This window comes from Haemaphysalis longicornis, unplaced genomic scaffold (genome assembly GCF_048455015.1).
Source record: "Haemaphysalis longicornis isolate Haplotype H1 unplaced genomic scaffold, Haemaphysalis longicornis Haplotype H1 scaffold_2, whole genome shotgun sequence".
Classification (NCBI taxonomy): Eukaryota; Metazoa; Arthropoda; class Arachnida; order Ixodida; family Ixodidae; genus Haemaphysalis; species Haemaphysalis longicornis.
Window position 1 is genome coordinate 259,761,442 of NW_027526295.1, and position 22,036 is coordinate 259,783,477.

General features: G+C 47.9%; 1 protein-coding gene across 1 annotated transcript; it reads right to left on the reverse strand.

The window, feature by feature from the left end:
- Window positions 1–1,060: 1,060 nt before the first annotated feature.
- LOC144167761 (uncharacterized) lies at window positions 1,061–20,306 on the reverse strand (the record flags this gene model as incomplete). The annotated part of the gene is given in 7 exon segments (XM_077696943.1): window positions 1,061–1,186; window positions 4,545–4,838; window positions 4,904–5,140; window positions 7,022–7,217; window positions 7,953–8,152; window positions 16,268–16,589; window positions 20,127–20,306. Coding segments are annotated over 7 exon segments (1,461 nt in total), but the record flags the coding sequence as incomplete, so codon positions are not given.
- Between the last annotated feature and the right edge of the window lie 1,730 nt (window positions 20,307–22,036).

Genomic DNA, 22,036 nt, shown 5'->3' on the forward strand with positions numbered 1-22,036 from the left:
GGTGCACCGGCTGAGAGCAACGTACACGTTCTCGTCTTCGCAGCTTTGTCTTCTTTTCCTTCTTCTTCAGCGGTTCCCCTACGGGAAGATGACGACGGTGGTTGAACGCGAAGCTATCTCGTGATGGATTCTTTTGTTGGCCAATCCCTAGGGGCATCCTGCCACAATCATCATCAGAGGCGCTGCGGACAGGGCATGGACGCGGGACATCCCCCCGAGCAAGAGATGCTTCGCATATATTCTTCTTCTCCTTCATCTTCTTCAGCGGGTTCCCCTACGGGAAGATGACGATGGTGGTTGAACGCGAAGCTATCTCGTGATGAATTCTTTGGTTAGCCAATCCCTAGGGGCATCCTGCCACAATCATCATCAGAGGCGGTGCGGACGGGGCACGGACGCGGGATATCCCCCCGAGCAAGAGATGCTTCGCATCTAAAACTGGAGGCATTGGCCCGGTACATCACTTGCACTGGCACGGGTGTTGTGAAGGGACAGTTTATAGAGTCTAAATGTGCTAGTAATCTAGCAAATACCGTCTTGCAGACTTTGAATGTCTTATCGAAGGGGACTAACAATCCTTCATGGCTGGTTTCAGGCCTTGCAGGACTGAAAAACTCTCTAAAAGATCGCTAGAATATCTCAAAGGTATCTTAGCGAGACATTCGCGAGTTTTTTTTACGCTTGCCCCTTTTTTATTTGAGCCTCGTTTCATATCATTAAAAATACTGAGAACTATTAGGGGCGATGACTTTAGTTAAGCCTTTTTCACAAGCGTTTTACCGGTACTGGGGGATAAATAGGACATATTCTCATTTCTTGAAATAGAGGCATGTTTTCTTCCTGCTTTGTTCGGCACTCGTTAACTAGGCATTGCTCTGAAACTGCTGCAGTACAGTCCGCGTTACAAGCAAACACTTACGCGAAAAACCGCTGCAGATTCACGGTGCGTTCAAAGCGCGAGCTACGATTCATTGTTATTTAGCCTATAGCTCTACTGTGCACACCCCAGTGCCCAGCTGCGTCCACTGCACACATATCGCCACATCAGCGTCAGACTCACCTGAAATGCGCGTTGCACGGGCCTCTCTACAGCTGCGTCGCGGAGCAGTGTGTCGGTCCAGTTTCCGACTGCTTCACCGCACGCCTTTGTGGTGTTGGGACGTCCCACGAACATCTCGATTAAAGCCTGCAGAATAAATTAAGAAATTGGCAGGTCCCACACATAGGTGGTGTAAAGCTGACGTAACGCGAAGTTTTACATTTGTGCTTGTACACTGGCATCATCACGTGCAAGTTTTTAGGGTGGACGTAACTTTCCGCGTGGCTGGAAATATCGCGCAGAAGGGTCGTAACCATGCGGTCCACCTCGACCGCCACGTTTACATCCGTGGTTTTCTCAGCGAAGACGCACCTGCTGGCCAACTGCACGCTGTTTAGACGCCCTGGGCTACACGAGCGGAGAACGTCACGCACGCGTTAACGGGGGGGGGGGGGGGGGGGGGGCTTCCCCGCCACCAGTCGTTTCTGGCCGAGCTTCCGTGGAAGCGATACGCGAAATGTTAACTGCTGAAACTTCCCCGGATGTCTCCGCCACCCTCTCCTCACCCCTACCCTCTTCAGATGGTCATCGTCTGCTCATATGCTCATAACGCCAGTATTTCACCTCGTGGTGCACATAAAATTTTTTAAAAATTAGTGCCCTTCCACTGTGTGAAGAAGGATGACCTGCGAAGCTGAAAGCAGTCCACGGAGTGCACGGAACAAAACGTGTTTGTTATTTGCAACCTAGCAGCCTATTCACTGAATGAAACTTGGAAGGACCTGAGTTTTATTCCAGCAAACAAACATGGAGCTCTATGTTTCCACACCACGCCTAGGCATCTTAATGTTTGTGTAGTAAATGCCTCCCTTCGCTTTCCCGCTCACCACTAATGCTGTTCCTCTCCCATCGCTCTCCCCTAAGGTAAACACGCTAGAGGTTTGCTCAAGTCAATTTAAATTGACTTGAGCAAACCCGGCCTCGATGCGCAGACATCGAGGCCGGGTGCCTCGATGCCCGCGCTGCCGTACGGCGGAGACACGGCGGAGGCACCCTACTACAACGTTTATAGAACCACGTTGTCCTACTCCACGAGCGTTCCAAGCGGAAAGTGGAATCTATCTAGTGGAACCTTTCGTTGCTAGAGCCGTTCGATTTCTTAAATGTCGCCAGGAGGTAGCGCGGCCAACAGCAGGCGACGTTTTCTGCCGTTGATGTAGTATTTGCTATCGCAAAAACCAAGTATCCATGAATTTTAATAAACGAACACTGCAAACATCACTTATGTATTGATTTGCTGCCCTATATATGCGTAATGTGTTGGTCATGTCCAACAATGTTGACAAGTATGAACATTGACACCGGACTTAGGCGTTTAGATTTGGCTGTAAGTATATAAGGCTATTGCGCAGATTTTATTTTCCTTTGGCGGGGTGGCTGAATCGAGTCACATGCAGACAGACAGACAGACCACAATTTCTGCGTTTTACTAACCCAAGAAAGACTATCGTCTTCAAAAAATAAACAAACACGGTTTCCCTCGCAGTTTGGGAGAGGAGGTCACCAAGAGGATTATTTTCCAATTGCAGTAGGCCAAGGTCGGTTTTTATAGTTTTTTTTTTTTTGTTACTGGGGGGTCCTGCCCACTGCGGACCGCATCACAGCATGGGGTGTGGAACCCTCGGACAGGTTCCCACAGTGGAGGCTGCGAGAAACCCTGCAGCATGCGATCTGTTAGCACGGATGTTTGGACAGAAACTCGGCGCACGCACTAAGTCGCGCGACGCGTTTGTTCTGTTTTTTCTGTGCGTTGGTGTCCTGTTCATCCGGAAAAGGCGCGGCCTTGCGGCGCTCAGAGCGCGGCCACAAAAGTTCGTGTTTCCCATGCTACGAAAAATGCGCTCTCGTCTATTCGATCATCTGGAGGCTGAGCTCGCCGCGCTGGGGGAAGAGCAGTCCTTCAGCGGTGGTCCACTCGGTTTACCCGTGTGGTAAACAAGCAAATAGAAGTGTCTACTCTACCCTATTGATTGTTGTATTGAGGGTGAAGCTTAGCCATGAACTGTCGCGGTTGTGATCTACAGTGATCTCGCGGTGTAATAGTGGTTATAGTAGTGTGTGTACTAGTGGATGGCGGAGAACTGTAGTGAGTGTTGTGATAGAATTGTGAAGTGATACATGTAGTGTGCATGGTTTCCTGCTTAGAGACATTTTAGTATGTTTTCGATTATCTTTGGAACTATACATATTTTAGGCGACCCGTGTAGTATTTAGCAGAGCGGGTCTTTGTATCGCTTACTACTAAATTTTCTTTTCGGCAGACCAAAATTTCTTTGTTTAAGTAACCCAAAAAATACTATCGTCTTTAAAAAGCGTCGGTGGTGGCGAGGGCAATAACAGTTGCGAAAGAGGGGTTGGGAGTGGCCTCGGAGGAGCGGCGGAGCGGCGCCGAGTGAAGTGCAAGTGGCGCCGAGTAAAACGGCTTCACCGGAATGAAAACTGGGGGGAGACATACACATCTTCGCAGAAAAAAGCCCGATGATTTTGTGCGTAAAATAATATGGGGGAGAAGGGAGAGGCATACACCTCGTCCGCACCCTGTTGGGATCACCGCTGCTGACGAGACACCTTTCCCGCTCAACACCCTACAATCCCCTGAAGGAGTTTCTCTCCTCCGTTCTGCTACCCGTTACCATTGCGATAGAGGAGCAAAAAAAACCGCCCGCATCTTCCCACGGGGGAACTCGAGTAAATGCGTCGCAGAGTGGTGGGGGTATCGCGTGAATGTTGCGTAATTGGGTGTGGTTTGGGAATGCTTAATTGTTATTTCGTCTTTATTATTCTTAGTTATTGAATGAAGCAGAACCGAAGGCAAGGAGTGTAATGTTAAAGTCTGTCTTTATTGCTTGGTGCCGTCAAGCAAAGCGTCAAGTCAAGCGAAAGCCAAGCAAAGACGCCCTTGACTGAATTCCGAACGCACGCTCCGCCGCTTATATACACACCGCCCGCGTTCGAGGGAGAGGAGTACGGGGGAGAGACGCGCATGCGCACACTTCCGTACACAAGCGCGCGAACTTTCCACGCACCCACCACGCCGTTATCACGTGTACACGCCCTGCCGCCGTTACTGTTGAGCGCGACGCAGCGCACGGGTAGCTACGACGCATGCGCGCACAGACGCGCTCCCCGCGCACCGCCGCAGCGACGGAGCGCACGGGGTACACACGCTCCTCCCGCACCGCCGCACCTGTTGTTGAGAGCGAGGAGGGTACGGGGGAGAGACGCGCACCTGGGCCTCGACGCGACGCGCATGCGCAGTGAGCGTGTGGACGGCGCCGACAACATCGACGAGTGACATCGCGAGCCTAAGAAATTATCCGCATTTAAAAGAACAAAGATGAGGGCTTGTATCCCTTTGCGCCAATTCCGGCTCCTGAAACTCAAAGTTTGGGCACCTGGATCGCACTCACTCAGAACACCCGGGAAGGATTTCGTGACGCCATACCTGGGCCACTATTCGGCCGAATGCACCGTAGTTGACCGATCCGGTGAGCGTCTGGCGGAAGATGGGGGGCTCCAAGGCCGCCATGGGCACGAGGAGCGTGCCACCCACGTGGCGCAGTCGCGGAACGAGAGGCCGTGCGAACAGCAGCATAGTGGACCAGCTCTCTTCCAGCTTCGAGCCGAGCGCCGCGAGACGACTGTCGGCCATTGCGTTCGTCGCTCTTGCCAAAGAGCCGAAAAAGCCGTGTGCAGGGTCAGCCGCCGGCACAGACACGTACAGCAGGTCCGTAGCCACCTGCAGGCCCGTCTTGAGTCGTTCCATCCCCACCGTGTCACTTATTCTACGCTTCAAACACTCACGTCGCTCTCGGGGAGGATGAATCTGGCCTGGACCCTTCGTAAGAGGCCGGCTCTCCGAAATTGGCCCGACGCCTCCAGAAGCCCGGCCATCCCGGCTGCCACGTTGTGTACGAGTTCGTCTGCGGCGTCAACCGTGGACGCGTTGGCCGCGGAGTCCGAGACCAGGGCGTAGGCCGAGGCGACAGCGAGGGGCAGTTCTCGCTCGACCAGCTGAATGCACCGTTCGCTTCGCGTCTCCTGCGAGGACACCGTGTGGGCTCTCACTGCTCCCCAACGCTCCCACTGTGCGCACCCGACAGCTAACATCCGCGGGACTCCACCTGGCTTCACCGTTTTGCCCATGTGAACCCAGGTATTTGCAGTCTCGAAAGAAGCTTGAGGTGCATGTCTGTAACGGGGACGTAATCGGGAAGCAAGCAGTATAGATGGCAAGAGACTTGGGAACGAAGCACCGCCTTTTCGCGAGGCCAGGCCACAGCCGATAGAAAATACAATCGCAGCCACTGCCGTAGTCAAGAAGTTCGGCTGTCTATCTACTGCTTGGCCAGTGAAAAAAAGGGCTCGTGATTAGGCAAGTGCAGAAAGGATAATATGCCATCGTCATCAGACGCGCCCTGAAATAACTTAATTGGGTTTGTCCTTTACTTCCAAGGTGGAAGTCTGCATCAGGGTTTGTAGTTGGGCAAGTTGTTACATTATTTAATGAAACGGCGCGACACGCGGGACAAGTCTGCATGTCTGAACCATGATGGTGTGCTGTTTTGCGCAATTTTATCCCATTTAAGTTGAAGACACATGAAGAAAATATCCCTCGCTCGGGAACAAAACAAAACACACGTTCCAAACGTTGCAGAAGATATCTAAAGCTAGGTAATCATGTCAGTGCTACATTGTTGATAAATAGGCAGCCTGACGATATGACCGCGAGGACAGAGGGCTCGCAAGGTTGTTTTATGTACTAACTTAGTTCCACAGAGTGAATATCTCCATTAGAATAAAGGGCTACAAAAAAAGTGCTTAAGAAGCAGTCAAACAAATTGACCTGCGCAGTTTTGGCAGTCGCTATTCAGAATCTCACGGCATGAGGAAAGGTAGTATACTGCGTACAGCCATAGCTCTTAGATTCATAATCAAGGGCTGAGTTAAATTAAATTTTAAACTTTTAAATTCAACTTTTAAATTAAACTTCTAAATTCAGCGCTGATAACAACCCCTAGCACAATTTTTCAACTCACTAGCATCTACTTTCTCGCATGTGGAACTTCTTTTTCGCGATCAGATTGATTAGAAGAGTGGCGACAAGCTTTTGCTATCACGGTGTGCGCCGGTTCGAGCCGCAGTGATATTAAAAAACGGACGACGGCGAAGACATCGCCGGCCTAATCGCCTGGCCAAATAAAGTTGTTCTGTCTGTCGGGTGGCAGCGACTCATCCGAGTCTGACGATTCAGACGACATGTCGACTGCGCGGGTGAGTGCGGACCATGTGCAATCGTAGCAGACGATGCGGCGAACGCATGGAGGAAAGAAAAACGTCCCTGACGTCACGGGTGAGACCGTGACGTAAGGCTGGCCCGCTTGCAGGCTGGCCTTCGAACGGCCATTTTCCCGCGCGGCGACCAAATTTGAAATTGGTTGCAATAAACGTCCTATAATTAATTCTGTGTTGGCGGCTGACGGCTTTCGGTTCGATTTTCGTAATTACTGGGCCAATAGGTATTCTTTACAGCATAAAAACTGAAAGCGAGAAATTTCGTGTCAGTACTCCTTTAAGGCAGACAGGCTCGGTTGCGTCGCAAGTTTACCAGGCGTCTTTCTGTGACAAGTTTGCAGAAGAAACATTGCATGCGTTGCCCTCCTCAATTTGAAGGCCAAATTGGGAAAGGGTTCTCAATTAATCCGGAGCCCTCCACTACGGCGCGCCTCATCACCTGCGTTGCGTCGGCGCGTTAAACCCTACAATCAATCAAATCAAGGGTTCTAGCTATACCGACAGGCCAAAATCTGAATGGAGTACGCGAAGGACGCCTTAAAACGCTTCCGATGCTCGACCCCATCGGCTCAATAGCGCTGGGGACCTTCGCTTAGCGAGTAGCTGCTGTATGTGTCGAGCGCTCACCTTGTTGGACGGGACGAATGCGCGGATCAGCAGCCAGGCAGCAACCACCGAGGAAACTCCCGTCATGTTGAGCACCAAGTACTCGACCACGGGCAGCAGCTTGGACGGCTGCACGTACGGGGTCACCGCTTGCCCAGCCGCCTTGGATGCCGCCTCGCGCCACGTGTCGAAATCCATGCGCGCACCGGACCACAGGCTGTAGGGAGAGAACGGACTCAACAAGCTGAGAGCACGGAGGTGCCCGACGCAAGCGCGTCACTTATGCACGGAACCTGTTGTACTACAGTTCGCCATCTCTATGTTGATGAATATACAGTCTAAACTAATTTCTGATGTAAAGTCGTTTAATCCTTGAACCATCGCTGCCTTGACGACGAGGAACCATGTAGGCAATTGGATTTATGCTTTAAGCTCGATTGCAGTTTGGCTAGGACACTGCCTCAAATGCAGCCGCACGAATTGGCTGGCCGCATGCTGGCTGACCACACTTGTTTGGCTGTGGTTTTTGGCTAGTGCTATAAACTTGGCGGCCGTAATTTTCTAACTTGTACACGACCTTGCTGGTTGATCGTAAAGCTATTTTGTTGTGCTTTTAGCAACAGCTCCGAACTTTGTACCTCGAACCTTATATGACCTTATTGGTAGATTCCATTGTTGCTGGGTTGGGGTTGTCGAAGGTACACCAAACCTCGCATTTCTTAGCGGGTCCTTTTTTTTTTTTTTTTTTTTGTCAGCCAGAAGTGAATTTCTCTTGGACGTTGTCGTCATGCTTTTTTTCGCTCTCGCATCAATTGGCCGTCGTTGATTTTTCTCCTCCACTGCAGCTAATCACAAGCTTTTTACTGAAACGAAGTTGACAAAGCCCACGAAACAGGGTGGCCGTGTTTTGGAGGCGATCCACCGTCGCAGCTACCTCGGAGTGGTCATTTACCTGGCATTTGAGACAACCGCCCCCAGCACGCTGTCTGCAGTGGCGACAGTGCGGACGATGTCGGCTGTCTGTGGCCAGGAGAAGGCCCCAACCACGGCAGAGAGCTCCCGGTCGTACGCCTGCAAGCGCAGCAGCTCGTCCCGGTCCTGCAGCCACTTGGACAGCTCCTCGCTCGCACGCACGGCCAACACCGCCGAGCCCTGCGATGTGTGCTCCAGTAATGAGCTGTAGCTTCGTGCGAACAACTGAGAGACAGATCCGAAAAGGTACGATTTATTCGGTGTGAAGCGCCGCTGAATTAATCTTATTCCTTACGCGCAGATGACCAAAATCACACATGGCGTGGCAAGGGGCTGCATGAAAAAATGGTGGGAGTGACTAGCATAACCGAAGCCACATACGCAGCCCCAGCTATGCTACCGCGCGTGTGCTCGAGTTGGAACTAACCAACACCATAAATTTTAATTCGTGGCATTCTTTGCCGAGTAGTGCCGCATCCAAGACCGTGTAATGCCCTTCATTTCCGCAAAAATGCAGATATCGGGGAAGTTCCACCTGTAGTCGCTATAATGGCGTAAATGGAGATAACTGTTAGCACGAAATTTTGATAAACTAAAAAAAATAACAAAAATATAAAAAACACGAAAAATGGCGAAACGTGTAACGCCCTATATTTCCAGATTTCGCTGAAGTTCTACCTGGAATCGCTATAATGGTGCAAATGGAGATAACTGTTCGCACAAAATTTTGACAAACTAAAAAATAAAAAAATAACATATATGGAAAATGGAAAAACGTGTAACGCCATGTATTTCCACAAAAATGCATATTTCACGGAAGTTCTACCTGTACTCGTTAATATAACGTAACTGAAGATAATTGGTCGAACGATATTATGAAAAACTAAAAAAATAAGGAAAATTTAAAATAATTACGGAAAATGGCGAACCGTGTAGCGCCCTGCATTTCCACAATAATGCACATTTCGCGTAAGTTCCACCTGTACTCGCTAATATAACGTAAAGGGAGATAATTTGCCGAAATATATTTTGAAAAACTAAAAGAATAAAAAAATATATAAAATAATTACGGAAAATGGCGAACCATGTAGTGAGGCTGCATTTCCACAATAATACAGATTTCGCGCAAGTTCCACCTGTACTCGCTAATATAACGTAAAGGGAGATAATTTGCCGAACGATATTTTGAAAAACTAAAAGAATAAAAAAATATATAAAATAATTACGGAAAATGGCTAACCGTGTAACGCCCTGCATTTCCACAATAATGCAGATTTCGCGAAAGTGCTAAGTGTGATCGTTTTAATAAAATAAGTGGAGATAATTGGCCAAACAAAATTTTGAAAAATAAAAAATGAAAATATTTAAGAAATACGGAGAATGCCAAATCGTATACCGCATGCCATTTCCACAATAATGCGTATTTGGCGAAAATTCCACCTGTAGTCGTTATAATAGCGCAAATGGACATAATTGGTCGAGCGAAATTTTGAAAAACTAAACAAATAGAAAAAAATATATATAAAATAATTACGGAAAATGGCGAACCGTGTAACGCCCTGCATTACCGCAATAATGAAGATTTCGCGAAAGTTTCAAATGTAATCGATGTAATAGCGTAAATGGACATAATTGGTTGAACGAAATTTTGAAAAACTAAAAAAAATAAGAGAAATATAAAAAATACGGAAAATAGCGAAAAGTGTAACGCCCTGCATTTCCACAATGATCAAGATTTCGCAAAAGTTTCACCTGCAATCGTCATAATAGCGTAATTGGAGATAATTGGCCGGACAGGATTCAGAAAAAACAAAAAAAAATGGATGGAGAAAACTCACACTCAAGACAGGAGGCATAAGAATGCTACGCATTAGTAGACAATTCTCTGAATTTCTGCAGAATTTTTTTCTTTTCACTAGGCACCACATCGCCTATGTGACGTCAGTTTGGACTTCAACATAACACCAGGTCGACGGTCGTAAGGTGCGCAATTCAAATCCTGTATAATCTTACTAATACACAACTAAGAGGATTTCGAAAGAAAATAGAGACAATAAATGCGAACAAAATGTGGTTATTGCCACTCACAATTATCTACCCTGCAAAATTTGATGTTGCTGTCGTACATTGCGATGCAGGAGAGTTGGAAGAAAGCTCTGAATTGACCGTTTTCTCTCTACCACTGTGTACCTACTGGGTGTAAGAACAAACTGTTCCGGAAGTTCTGGTCCCATGGAGTCGGTACAAATTGTCCTAATTTAAGAGTAGGAACAAATGGTTCCGGAACTCATAGTCCCCGAACTGATGTCCCCAGAACAAACGGTTCCGGAACAAATGGCCCCGGAACAAATTGCCCCGGCACCTCGTTGGGCGAAATGATTCCTTAAAACCCCACGTATACTCTCTGTTTAAATTTTCTGCATCGTGTAAGAGTGCAGTATCGCCTGCTCTCACAAAAACTGTCAGTAAACGATCCGCTCATTTTAGTTACTTAATCAAGCATAGTTCTAAGCGGCTACAAATTATTTACAAAGTGAATAAAGGTTAAAAACTCTGTTCACCAGGAACATAGCCAGGGGTGGCTGTGTGTGTGTGTGTGTGTGGGGGGGGGGGGGGGGGAGGGTTTGACCTTCCACCCCCCTTTTTTTTCAGGCAGCGTGTATGCGATTGCTAGTATATTCCTTTTGGCAAAACTTCTTCCTTCCTATATCGTATTTTCGCGCGTATAACCCGCCCCTGCATAGTATCCGCACCCCGACTTTCCGCCGACGAATAAAAAAAATACATCACCGCTTATTTCCCGCATATTTTATACATAAAAGGATGGAGCAAAGCTGCTACTCAAGCAATATTATATATTTGTTCGTACAAAAGAACTTACCTAGCTGACTACGTAACTAGATGACTTGCAGCATACATTTTTTCAGGTTTGTATGTTGTTGAGCTGTGTGTGCAAAGTGAGCGCTGCCAATGGAATAGCAGTGTCTTAGTCGCTATTACTGTCGTAGGGCATTACGACCCAATGCGCGTTGCGGTGAAGCTGCACCAAAGGAAATACCTCGCATATAATCCGCACCACTACTTCACTGAAATTTTCGCATTTTGGTGCGGGTTATACGCGCGAAATTACGCAACTAACAATAACACCGTCCTCCCCCGAGAAAAAATACTGGTTATAGCCCTGTTGTTCATGATTATATTACGCTTTTTATGATGTTCCTTCTCGCAGTGTTACTATGAGAACAAAAAAAAAAACACGATTCGTTCTTCATGAGAGACAGTGGCTTTCGATCCCTGTTGTGAGTAATGGCACAACAAGACAGGCCTACAGGAAATCTACAGAAATTCAGAAAATTCTCTATTAGTGCTTAGCTTTCTTACACCGCCTGTTTTTATTGCGAGTTATGTAATCCATACTTGGGTATGTGTACCAATTACGCTGGGTTTTTTATTGTTTTAAGTGTTTCCTCTGTTTCTCGTCACCGATGACATGCATTTACATAATTACAGTGATTAAGTGCCTTAACTTCGCATACTAATTATTTTTCCACAGATGCAAGTCGTAGTGCATGGATTGTCCGTTTTCGCTATTTTTTATTCGTCGTTCTTTCGTTCTTTCCCGGCCTTTTGATTTACGTGTACCTTTTCTGGAGAGGTGTACAAGATTCATATTTTTGATCTAGCGAGTGTACTGTTGTGATTTATTTAGTTTTTCTATTGTTTGTATTTTCTGGTGTTTCCAATCCTACAACCAGGAATCTCCATTCACGCTATTATAACGATTAAATGCGTTATTTCCCCCTATCATGCTTTTTTGTACGAATGCAGGGCGTTACACGATTTGCACACTTTTCTTTATTTTTTATTTGCGTTTCTGCCATTCTTTCCCGGGCATCGTATTTTATTTTTCGTTTGTTTTAGATGTTTGAAGATGCACTTTTATTTGGCTAGTTTTTATAATATTTTGTATTTTAATTTTATTTGAACCGCAGTTGTGTTTCTTCGCTACACAAAAAAGGAAGCTCGCACTAGCGCGTAAGATTTGAAGGTAGCGAAGCTGTACGCAACCTTCATCACCCTCACGACGGTTAAGTCCACGATTGCAGCCGATTTGCTTCTTCTTCGCTGCGGCAACTACCTTTACTCCATCATTGTTGCTATAAGTGTGCGCTTAATTGTTTTGTGTGCGTGCGCGCGCGCGCGTGCATGCGTGCGTGCGTGCGCGTGTGTGCGCGTGTGTGTGTAAGTACGTGTGCGTGTAAGTGCGCGTGTGCGTGCGTGCGTGTGCGTGTGCGTGCGTGCGTGTGTGTGTGTGTGTGTCTGTGTGTGTGTCTGTGTGCGTGCGTCCGTGCGTGCGTGCGTGTGTGTGCGCGCGCGTCCGTGCGTGCGTGTGTGTGTGTGTGTGTGTGTGTGCGTGCGTGCGTGTGTGCGTGTGTGTGTGTGCGTGTGTGTGTGTGTGTGTGTGTGTGTGGAAGTGATAATCACTGGACTTCGCATCGGAGGGGCGTGCGCTATGACATGTCTTTCTCGTTCCCAGAAAGTGTTTGCCACGATTACTGCGAACGCTGGAGTCTCTCTTTTTTAGCCGATCTTCGCCAATCTACCTAAGTGGGTATGCTCGGCTCGACAAACGTGCGCCGGGGACTCTGGGTGGTCGCCGCGAAGCACGTACACACGAGCGCTCGACATTTTCTTTAATTTTTAACACGAAAGTGTCTTATTCCGGGATTTACGAAGATTTCACTTATCTCATATCCATGACGGAAGTGACGTCAACCTTTAGTACTAAAGAGCGCGTTATACTTAGGGTTCGTTTTCAGGTTTTATATTTTGGCATGAAAGTGTTTTATGCCGGGATTCACGAACATTTGACTCTTGTCATATCCGTCACGGAAATGACGCTAGTACATCTTTGCCTATACGACCCGCCAGCAGGACGTCACTCGCCAAGCGCACCCACCAGAAAGCCGCCGACCCGCAAATCATGCTCAGCTGCAGATTTCGCTGCACGTTTCACTTTCGTGTTTTACCGATTCCTATGACAGGGGAATCAACTACAGTGTTTTTTTTTTTTTGACTGCCGGGCAGTCGCCGCAATCTTGGCCAATCTCCCTAAGTGGGTATGCTTGGCTTGACAAACATGCGCAGGGGACGCTGGGCGGTCACCGCGAGGCACGCGCTCACGTGCGCTCGGCATTTTCTTTGTATTTTTAACTGCGGGCCAAACTCTAACGCCTTGCAAAACAGCTTCGGTGTTAAAACTGCATTCATGATGAAAATTCTAGGAGCCCTTCATTGTGTTCACTTTAAACACTGGGCGAGGGCTGCTAAGTGCACGCAGATTTTGGTTAAAATGTCCGCGAATGGTTTGCGTGGCACTCCGAATAACAAAATAAGACGATCAAAGGAAGCATTGGAGGACATATATACACGTGCGACGAAAGAATGGGTGTTTGTATCAAGGAGGCTGTATAAAATTCTGGAGTGGAGGTCTCCCATAGCCGGCAACGCCGTGAAGTGAATCCGGGAAAACCGGTCGACGGCCATATTGGCGTGCGAAGAAAGGGCACTGAGCTGGCAAGGACGCTGAAGTGTTTTCGTGTATTATGGGGTTTACATGGCAGAAAACGATATCTAAGTTGGCATTGCCGACAAAGATATTTGACGGCAGTCCTAATTTTGCCTTGCGCGTAACCTTTCGAAATGATTCGAGCAGCGTGTTAGCGTTTGCGTCTCTTTGCGTGGTTGAGCGAGCCGTCGGCCGAAAAAATAACCAAAATCTGGGCTAAACACACCACTCCACCTCTTCATTTCAATAAAAATTTATTTGGTGTATCTATTGTCATAGGCCGCATAAAAATTACGCCATGTTGCAGCGCATGGCAAGAGATGCCGCCTGAACAAGGCTACTAATGCCCACAATATTGCGCTTAAATTTCCGGAACAATTCTGTTACAGTGTGATTAGTGGACGCTTGCTTGTTTTATCAGCACTGCCCGAATAAATTAATGTTATTTACGCAACTCTCACACCAAAGCAAGCTCTGTCGAAACAGTGTAGCGAGTCGTCTTGATTTTAAGCAGTGCTGCAACTAATGAGAATATTGCAGTGTTTAAATGTTTTTCACATGGAAGTTGTCTGATCTATACAACATCCCTATTGATTGCACATACACAAGACCAAATTAAGTAGCATGCTGTGTCACTATTCGGCCCACATTTCATTAATTTCCATTTCAGTTAATCTCTGTCACTTCGACGCATAAGCCGATAAAAAGCAAATGGGAGAAAGATCAGTGGGAAACTTTGGAATAGACGATCGCAACAGTCGAGGGAGACACACTGGTGGGATTTGCGGAAAGGAATAACATGAGGGTGATGAACACATTCTTCTACAAAAGAAATAATAGAAAAAATTGACGTCTAAAGTCCCGATGGCACAACAAAAAATGAAATTCGCTTCATTTTTGATTGACAACCCAGGTTTTGTGCAGGACGTAGAGGTGCTAAGTAAGATTCGGAGCAGCAATCATAGCATAGTTAGATGCAAGGCAAGTTTGCATCTCAAAAGATAAACAAGGAAACTCGTGAACAAACCAAGCATGGCGTCAGTCAGAGCCATGGCGGGGGACCCTAAATTAACTCTTCAAAACTAATTTGCACTTCTAAACAAGGAGAACGAGGATACTGTAGACAGGCTGAATTACAACCTAACATAGTAATCACAGAATCAGCAGCAGCTGTGGGAGAAGCAGCATGTACGGATCAAACTGGAAAACTAAGTCAGAAAACGAAGCGACTAATTGCGAAACGTAAGAACATGAAAGTGTCAAGTGCGGTGGATCAAGTTGAGCTAGCAGAGCTGTCTAAATTGATCAACAGAACAAAAAAAAACGACATTGGTGCATATAACATGGCAGTGATCGAGGAAAAGCTGCAAATAGGAGGAAGCTTGAAAGCAACTAAGAGAAAGCTAGCCATCAGCAAAGACAGGATGTGTGCACTCAGAGATGTGACGAGATAATAAAGGTAGCAGAACAATTCTACGCCAGGTTGTATGCCAGCGACGTTACACCAGGGGAAACTACTGAGCGTACAAGCTCAACTAGCGCCGTCCTTAAGGCTCTTAGGGGCACGAAAAGGAAAAAACCTGCAGGTGACGATGGCATAACCGTGAATCTTTCGAAGGAGGGAGGAGATATTGTACAGGAAAAGCTTGATCCACTATTATCGGAATGCTTAAGGACTCAAAAAGTGCCCATAGCCCCGAAAAACTTCAACATTATTCTGATTCATACAAAAGGAGATACCAAGGACCTTAAGAATTGCAGACCCATCAGCCTACTCTCAGTTGTTTACAAGCTGTTTAACAAAGTTAAAGTTAGCCGCATAGGTGACAGGCTGGATTCCCACAACCCAGAGAGCAGGCTAAGTTTAGGAAAGGCTCCTCAACCATGGATCACATCCATGTAGTCAATCAAGTGATAGAAAAATGTGCAGAATACACTAACTCCCTTTATGTGGTATTTATAGACTGCGAGAAAGCGTTTGACTCAGTACACACCTCAAATACAGACATACAAATATAAATACACTAACACCCCCTCCTTCCCTCATACAGGTGCTCATACATAGGTGCAGCAGTGGTGGGACCATTTTTTTTTCTACCTCGAAGTTGGATCCATTCGCTCTGGGACCATTTGTTCCCGGGCCATATTTGTTCCTGCACCATTTATTCCGGAACCATTTTTTGCACGACCGGTTCCTCGTGAATGAGTTGCTTTGAGCGCGTCTTTCATTTTCGGTGCCGACATCACTGGTAAAAAAAATTCATGCATCTCCACGAAGTGAATCTAGACGAGTGGGCGAAGCACTGGGGATCGTTCTTACCGTAAATCACCTGTGGCATTGCCCACTCGCGCACGTAAATCAGTGACAACGCGTGTGTACAGTATATACAATTCCAATACAATACAATCCGATACAATTCAATTTCATCCAATCCAATCCAATGTTCCTCGCGCATGCGCAACACTGTGTATACGTACGCAAAGCCCCGGAGAAAGCGAGGTCCAAAGGTGCTTCGCCCCTAACAGAACGAAGCCGCCAAAATCGTCTGGTGATAAGACATCTGCGCTTTCTTTCGTAACGGTGCTGGATTATGGCGAGCTTGCTCGGAATCGCCAAGAACGCCGTATTCGGGAAGTACAACCGATGAACAGAATGAATCTTCAGTGGACACACTCAGAAATGCTACGGGCTCAAATAACGAAAGCGCGCTCGCGGCTGCGCTTACATTGTTCGGTTCGACTTGGCAGCGAACGAGCGTGTGTAGAGCCCAGCGGAGAGAGAGTGCCAGCAGTTCGAAGAGAAGCTCCGCGGCTTCCTGTCGGCTGGGCGGTGGCGCCTCCTCAGCGAATCCCGGCAGCGGCTGCTCCTTGGGCCACCGGAGGCCGAGCTGCCCGAGCAGGCCGGACAGCTGGGGTGCTGCGTCCTCTTCCAGTGAGGCCACGTGCGCGCAAAGCTGGTACAGGGAGGCCGCCTTCTGCTGCGCCGTCATGCGGGCTTCCCGTGGTATGGCAGTGCGCGCCAGCCGCCCCGCGGCGGCACGCAGGACCCTGCATTCGTCCCAACGCAGTGTTAAGAAATACGGGACTGACAACACAAACAAGACCTTAAAGGGACACTGAAGTGATATGTAAACATTGCGGGATTACTAGCGCAAATTGTAGCCCGGAGTCCCCAGGCCATGTTTCGACCACTCTGGGCGCGTTTACGCGATTTTATTTAGTAGAAAAATTAATTCGAAAATGCTGTCCTCCTCTCTTTACGCTCGCCCATTTTCTGTGGCGTTTTCGTGTGACGTCAGGAGGTGCCGAGCTTGCAATTGGCTGTGCACTGCACTGCGCACTCCCCGGCCTTCAGACAGAGTCAGTCGGCCCAGCGTTTCGTCCGCCGGCCGCCGACGGGTCGTCGCAATTCCTTCGCTCAGTTGAAACGAAGCCAGGACACGTTTGTGAATGGAAGAATGTGCCTTTCTTTACTTGGTTAGTTTGTACACTGTATCTAGCTCCAAGTCAAGGTCGCTTCACACAAGCACTGCACAAGCGCACATGCGACGCTTCGCTGACTGGTACGCCAGTAGGAAAATATAAGGCCTCTTGAAGGCGGGAGAAGAGTCAGCGAAGTCAATATAGGTACTAAGGAAATAAAATCAACTGATATTTTTACCGCACAGCGTAAAACTAGGGTGCGGGAAGCACTTTTTTGCGCTGGGCGAACAACCACAGCGGTCAGCAGCACGACTACGCATCTGCGAACGCTTTTCCGTCTACGAAATGCAGTTGCTAGACGTGAGCTATTGTGGAAACTCGGGGTACGTTTACTGCACGAGCGCAATACAACAAATAGTCACCTAAGCTGCTTGAAATGCCAAAACTAAATAAAAGTGTAAACGTGTTGTACAATATATACCTTATATAACCAAGTTCGGCTGAGCCGGTCTCGTGGCCTAGTGGTCTGGGGCGCCAGGTGTTTTGTCGCAAGTGTTTTGCAAGTCACGAGTTCGAGTCCCCGCGGGTACGTGGTTTTTTTTTTTTTTTGTAAGTTAACTTTTTCGTTTGCTGCCGATGTTTTCTACATTGAGTTCACCTTTTTTTTTTTGGGCCGCAACGTTCATGGCTCCACGAACTAGTTCAGTCTCCGGGGCATCAGGGTCTGAGAGGTAACGAGGCCGCGCACGCGGAGCGCTTACCCACCGGGCGCCTCACCCATGCTCTCCCGGCTCGGATATTAGCAAGCCACTTCTGCGGTTTAGACAAATCGTAAAACATTACTGCGATAACCGCCGGCTTTACCCAGCCCCTGCTAAGGGTCTGAGCAAGGCCGATGAGCGAATACTGCGGCGCCTGCAGACGAACACATTTATGTGCCCTGCAGTAACAAAGCATTTCGATCCTAAAACAGATGGGCGGTGTCTGCACTGTGGGGAGGTGTCCGACACCTTCCACATGGTGTGGGCATGCCAGCGCAACCCTGCGTTATCCCCCAACCCTTCCTCTACCAGAGAGGCATGGGAGGCGGCCCTGCTCAATTGCTCGGGGCTGGAGTCTCAAAGGGCTCTAGTTCGACGGGCGAGAGTGGCGGCCTTGACCAATGGGGTCCCGGAATAGGGAATGCACCTGTGCGGAGCGCCACAGGCCCTAACTCTCTTCTATTCTGATCAAAAATAAAGTTTCACTCCTCCTCCGCCTCCTCCAGAACGCGCGCAGGCTGGCACTGGCGCGCTAGCGAGTTCTCGTTGGCGTGCTGTTGCCATAAGCACCGACTGCTTGCGGGCAGTGGGCACAGGCCAGAATGAACAGACCCTTGGCCTGGTGCGAACACGCTTTTTACGGTACAGGCATGAGTGAGGCAAGCTCCAAATATGGGGGAAAAGCGCATGACATTTGGGCGTCTGCGGGTACGCGGAGGGCGTCCATGCACTGCGTAGGCCTCGGCTAATGAATGCTACGATTCCAAGCCGTCCTGGGAGGCTTATCTTTATGCATTTTCACAGCTGACAACATGGCAGAAGCGCGGTACGATGATTACTGAGTTATTGAGAATGCCAATCGCCACCAGTTGTGTTTTACAGAACCGAAACCGAAACCGAAACTTGTTTGGTTGCTCACCTTGGGCATCGTCCAATCACGGTGCCCGCTCCTCCTAACGTCACAGCCTTAGTTGGTGCGGCCGCCGCAAACCGCGCATGGTAGTTTTTCTTCTTTCGCGCTTTGTAAAATAATTATCGATTTGTCAACCGGATAAACGATGAAAAGTGTGCTAATTTGAGCCAGTCTACGCAGTCCAAGCAAAAACGGGAGCTTGACAAATTCACTTCAGTGTCCCTTTAAAGGAGCCATGAAGACAAAATACAAGTTTGTTTTATTCTAAAGATTTCGTGTTCTATATTGCCCCCAGACCTTGTCCGGAAGCAAAAGATGCTTTATTCACTGAGAAATTAATCAATTTAAGCTAAAATTTTGATTCTCGCGCCAAAACGTGTGTTTGAACGACGTTTGCAATCACATGATAAGAACAGGTCTTTCAGCTATAGCCTGTATTCAACAGCAAGGCGCGCATGCAAGCAACCGTGGGAGTGCGCCGTCACTGGTTACGTCGGGCTCCGCGGGATGGCGGTACTTGTCCGTGCTAAGCGCATGATATGGGTTGGACATTCCAAGCTCTACCCGCCGAACGCAAAGTTATGCTTCGACTCCAATGTGAGTGCCATTAAAAACAACTCTGTTGACACCACCGTTGACAATCGGGTTGAAACGCAGCAGACGACGCACGTCGATGTTATATTTTTCTTCGGTGTGCGGCCGCAGTGGCACAAGCCGCGCCATGTCCGTGGCGCTTCGGCCATGTCCGTGGCCATTTCAGTGTTGACAAACGAAGAAATTGACAGGTAAACATTTCAATGAATACCACCTATACTTGGTGTGGAGTGGAGACTTGCTTTCTGTTAGTCAACCTAGATGGCGCCACCACACCGCGGCAAGCCGTTTTCTGCCTTTGGTTTGTTTGTGACCGTATTTAAATCTGTCTTGTGTTTGTCCACGGGGAAAAAAATCTTCTCGCGAAGCATGGTGCTCGCTCGGCAAATATGGTCACGTAAGACACCATCGCTTGCGTCAATCGGCCAGTGCCGCCTGATACAACCCCAAAGCCCCGCCGTCCTGTGCGGCTAAACCAAGCATAGTGCGCGCAGTACCAATAGCAGTACGCATCGGTACTTCTATGTTTACGTGTCCTTTCGTAACTTCCACTCTTTTGTCCCACCATTCTTACTGCTTTAAAAAAAGAATGGGGCCTAAATTTAAGCGTCGTGCGGCAAGCTTATAAGCTCTGCCTAATTTGCGTTTGCTTTTTCCGGCCTCCGCCAATTGCAGAGCTGGCTGGTATGACACCATAGGTTCTGTTGCGGGAAATGAGCTAGTGGTTCGCATGGCCTTTCCCTTTTTTTCCCTAATTATACAGCTTATTTGAGCGCAGTTTACGTTACGCAGTTTAAGTGGTACCAGCATGATTCTAACGAGGCAACCTTTTGAATGAACCAAACGTGCATTTTGTCTTCATGGCTCCTTTAAGCAGCCGCGTGTGTATAGTACCTAGAGCGCAATTCTCGGAGCACGTGGGCGGAGTTGGCGCAGACGAAGCGGTCGAAGTCTTCGCAGGGTGACACGGAGCGGTCCATAGATCGGCGGTAGGCTTCAGCCAGAATCCGCTGGTCACGCTTCCAGGCAAGCGACTTGAGCAGCAGGTCATGGTTTCGTGATCCGGCCCTGTCCATGCCTGCCGGGAAGACGCAATGGAATGGAAGGCATAATCATAGCTTCTCGTCGGCTCTTCTAGAGGCAGTACAGAGCGAAATGAACAATACCAGGGAGAAAATTATAAGAGAGGGCAAATAACCGTGCGCACATTTAAAGATCATTTTAAGCAGTGAGTAAGGGTGGCTTTTGAAGCACCGTCAGGAAATCCACAACGGAATTTTATTGAAATAGAAGAGTGTAAATAGGCACAATTTATAGTCGCATCGAATACAAATATTCCTTTAGACATTGGTTTCGAATATCGAATGATTTATTATTTCCATAAATAGCGAGTTCAACAAAAAATGATTGCCATGACTGCATGCACCTATGAAACACGACTAGATCCCCGTGAAAAATACGTGCGCGGCAGCAAAAATTAATATTGCAAAAGGCGCGTTAACAAAACTTCGCTTCACATACCAGCCTAAGATGAAGCATTCTTAATCGACCAGGTTTAGGGGAAATCCTCAAGGTGGAGTAAGTTTCTGTAAAGGAAAGTTTGACATCCACCTAAATGCAGCCTGTCCTTCTAAACACCTGTCCTTCACTTCGAGTTGTTGATCAATTCGCTTTCGCGCTACTAACAACTAGCCTCTTGGTTAGCTCAGTTGGTAGAGCGACTGCTCCGGTTAAGCAGTGGTCCCGGGTTCGAATCCTGGACCAGGACGAATTTTTCTTCAACTGTGAAGTTTCCGAGGAAGCTGTTAGCTTTCCTTTGTAGCCGTACGGCTGCATTTAGGTAAATGTCAAACTTTCCTTTACATGAAGCATTCTTAGCGGACGGTAAGTTGCCTCGCAAAAAGAAAAAAAGCAGTCATAGCAAGTTGGTAAGCAGTTGCGTTGCATACGCGAAATGTTCACGATCCACAAAGCGATTCTCCGCTCCAAAATAAACAATTCGCATGAGTTTCAGTTTCGGCAGTCGTAAGTGTACAGAGCGTAGATTTTCCCCACCTTTCAGTGTATCTGCGTGCCAGCCGGTACTGTTTTCGGATAACCTAATACAGTTAAACTTGGATGTAACGAACCTCTATGGAACGAATTCCTAGATTTAACGAAGTTTTTTTTCAATTCCCAGTTGCCGCCGCCATTGAAACACAGGTGTTTGCGACCTCTATGTAACCAAGGCGTTGCGACGGTTAACCTTGGTGTAACGAATTCTCTTCGCTGATCAGCTATTTTCTCTTGCACTTTTTCTGATCAATCGGCTGAATACTAATTTAGCGAACTTCGCCCGCACCGCGAGTGCGGTATCGGTTAGGTGCCAGAACTCCCTGTCGGCGTGTATAGTCGCGCGTCTCCACTGCCGCCTGTCGGTTCGTCGGTGATGAGTTCTGTGGCGCAGAAAACGAAAAGTTTTGTCTTTTCAAGAAAAACTCTTATATTAAATGCCGTCTACGCCGGTGAGAAAGAGGAACGTCGGTGTGTGGTACAATATCCAGCTAGCACCTTAGCAACAATTTGAGGTGCGGCAAAGGGCATCAAGTTCGCGAAAGGCGCCATTTTTTTAGCGAACTTCCGAAACTGAAGTTCCGAAACTGAAAACTTTAGCGACTGCCGAAACTGAAACGCCAAATATTATCCACCCGCCACTGTGAATTGGCATTCAGTTCAATCGTGTTTTTTTTGCTGATGTTATGCGTTCTTTTTGTCTGTTTTATTGTGGAATGTATCACACTCTTCTTTCCACCCTGCTACGACCC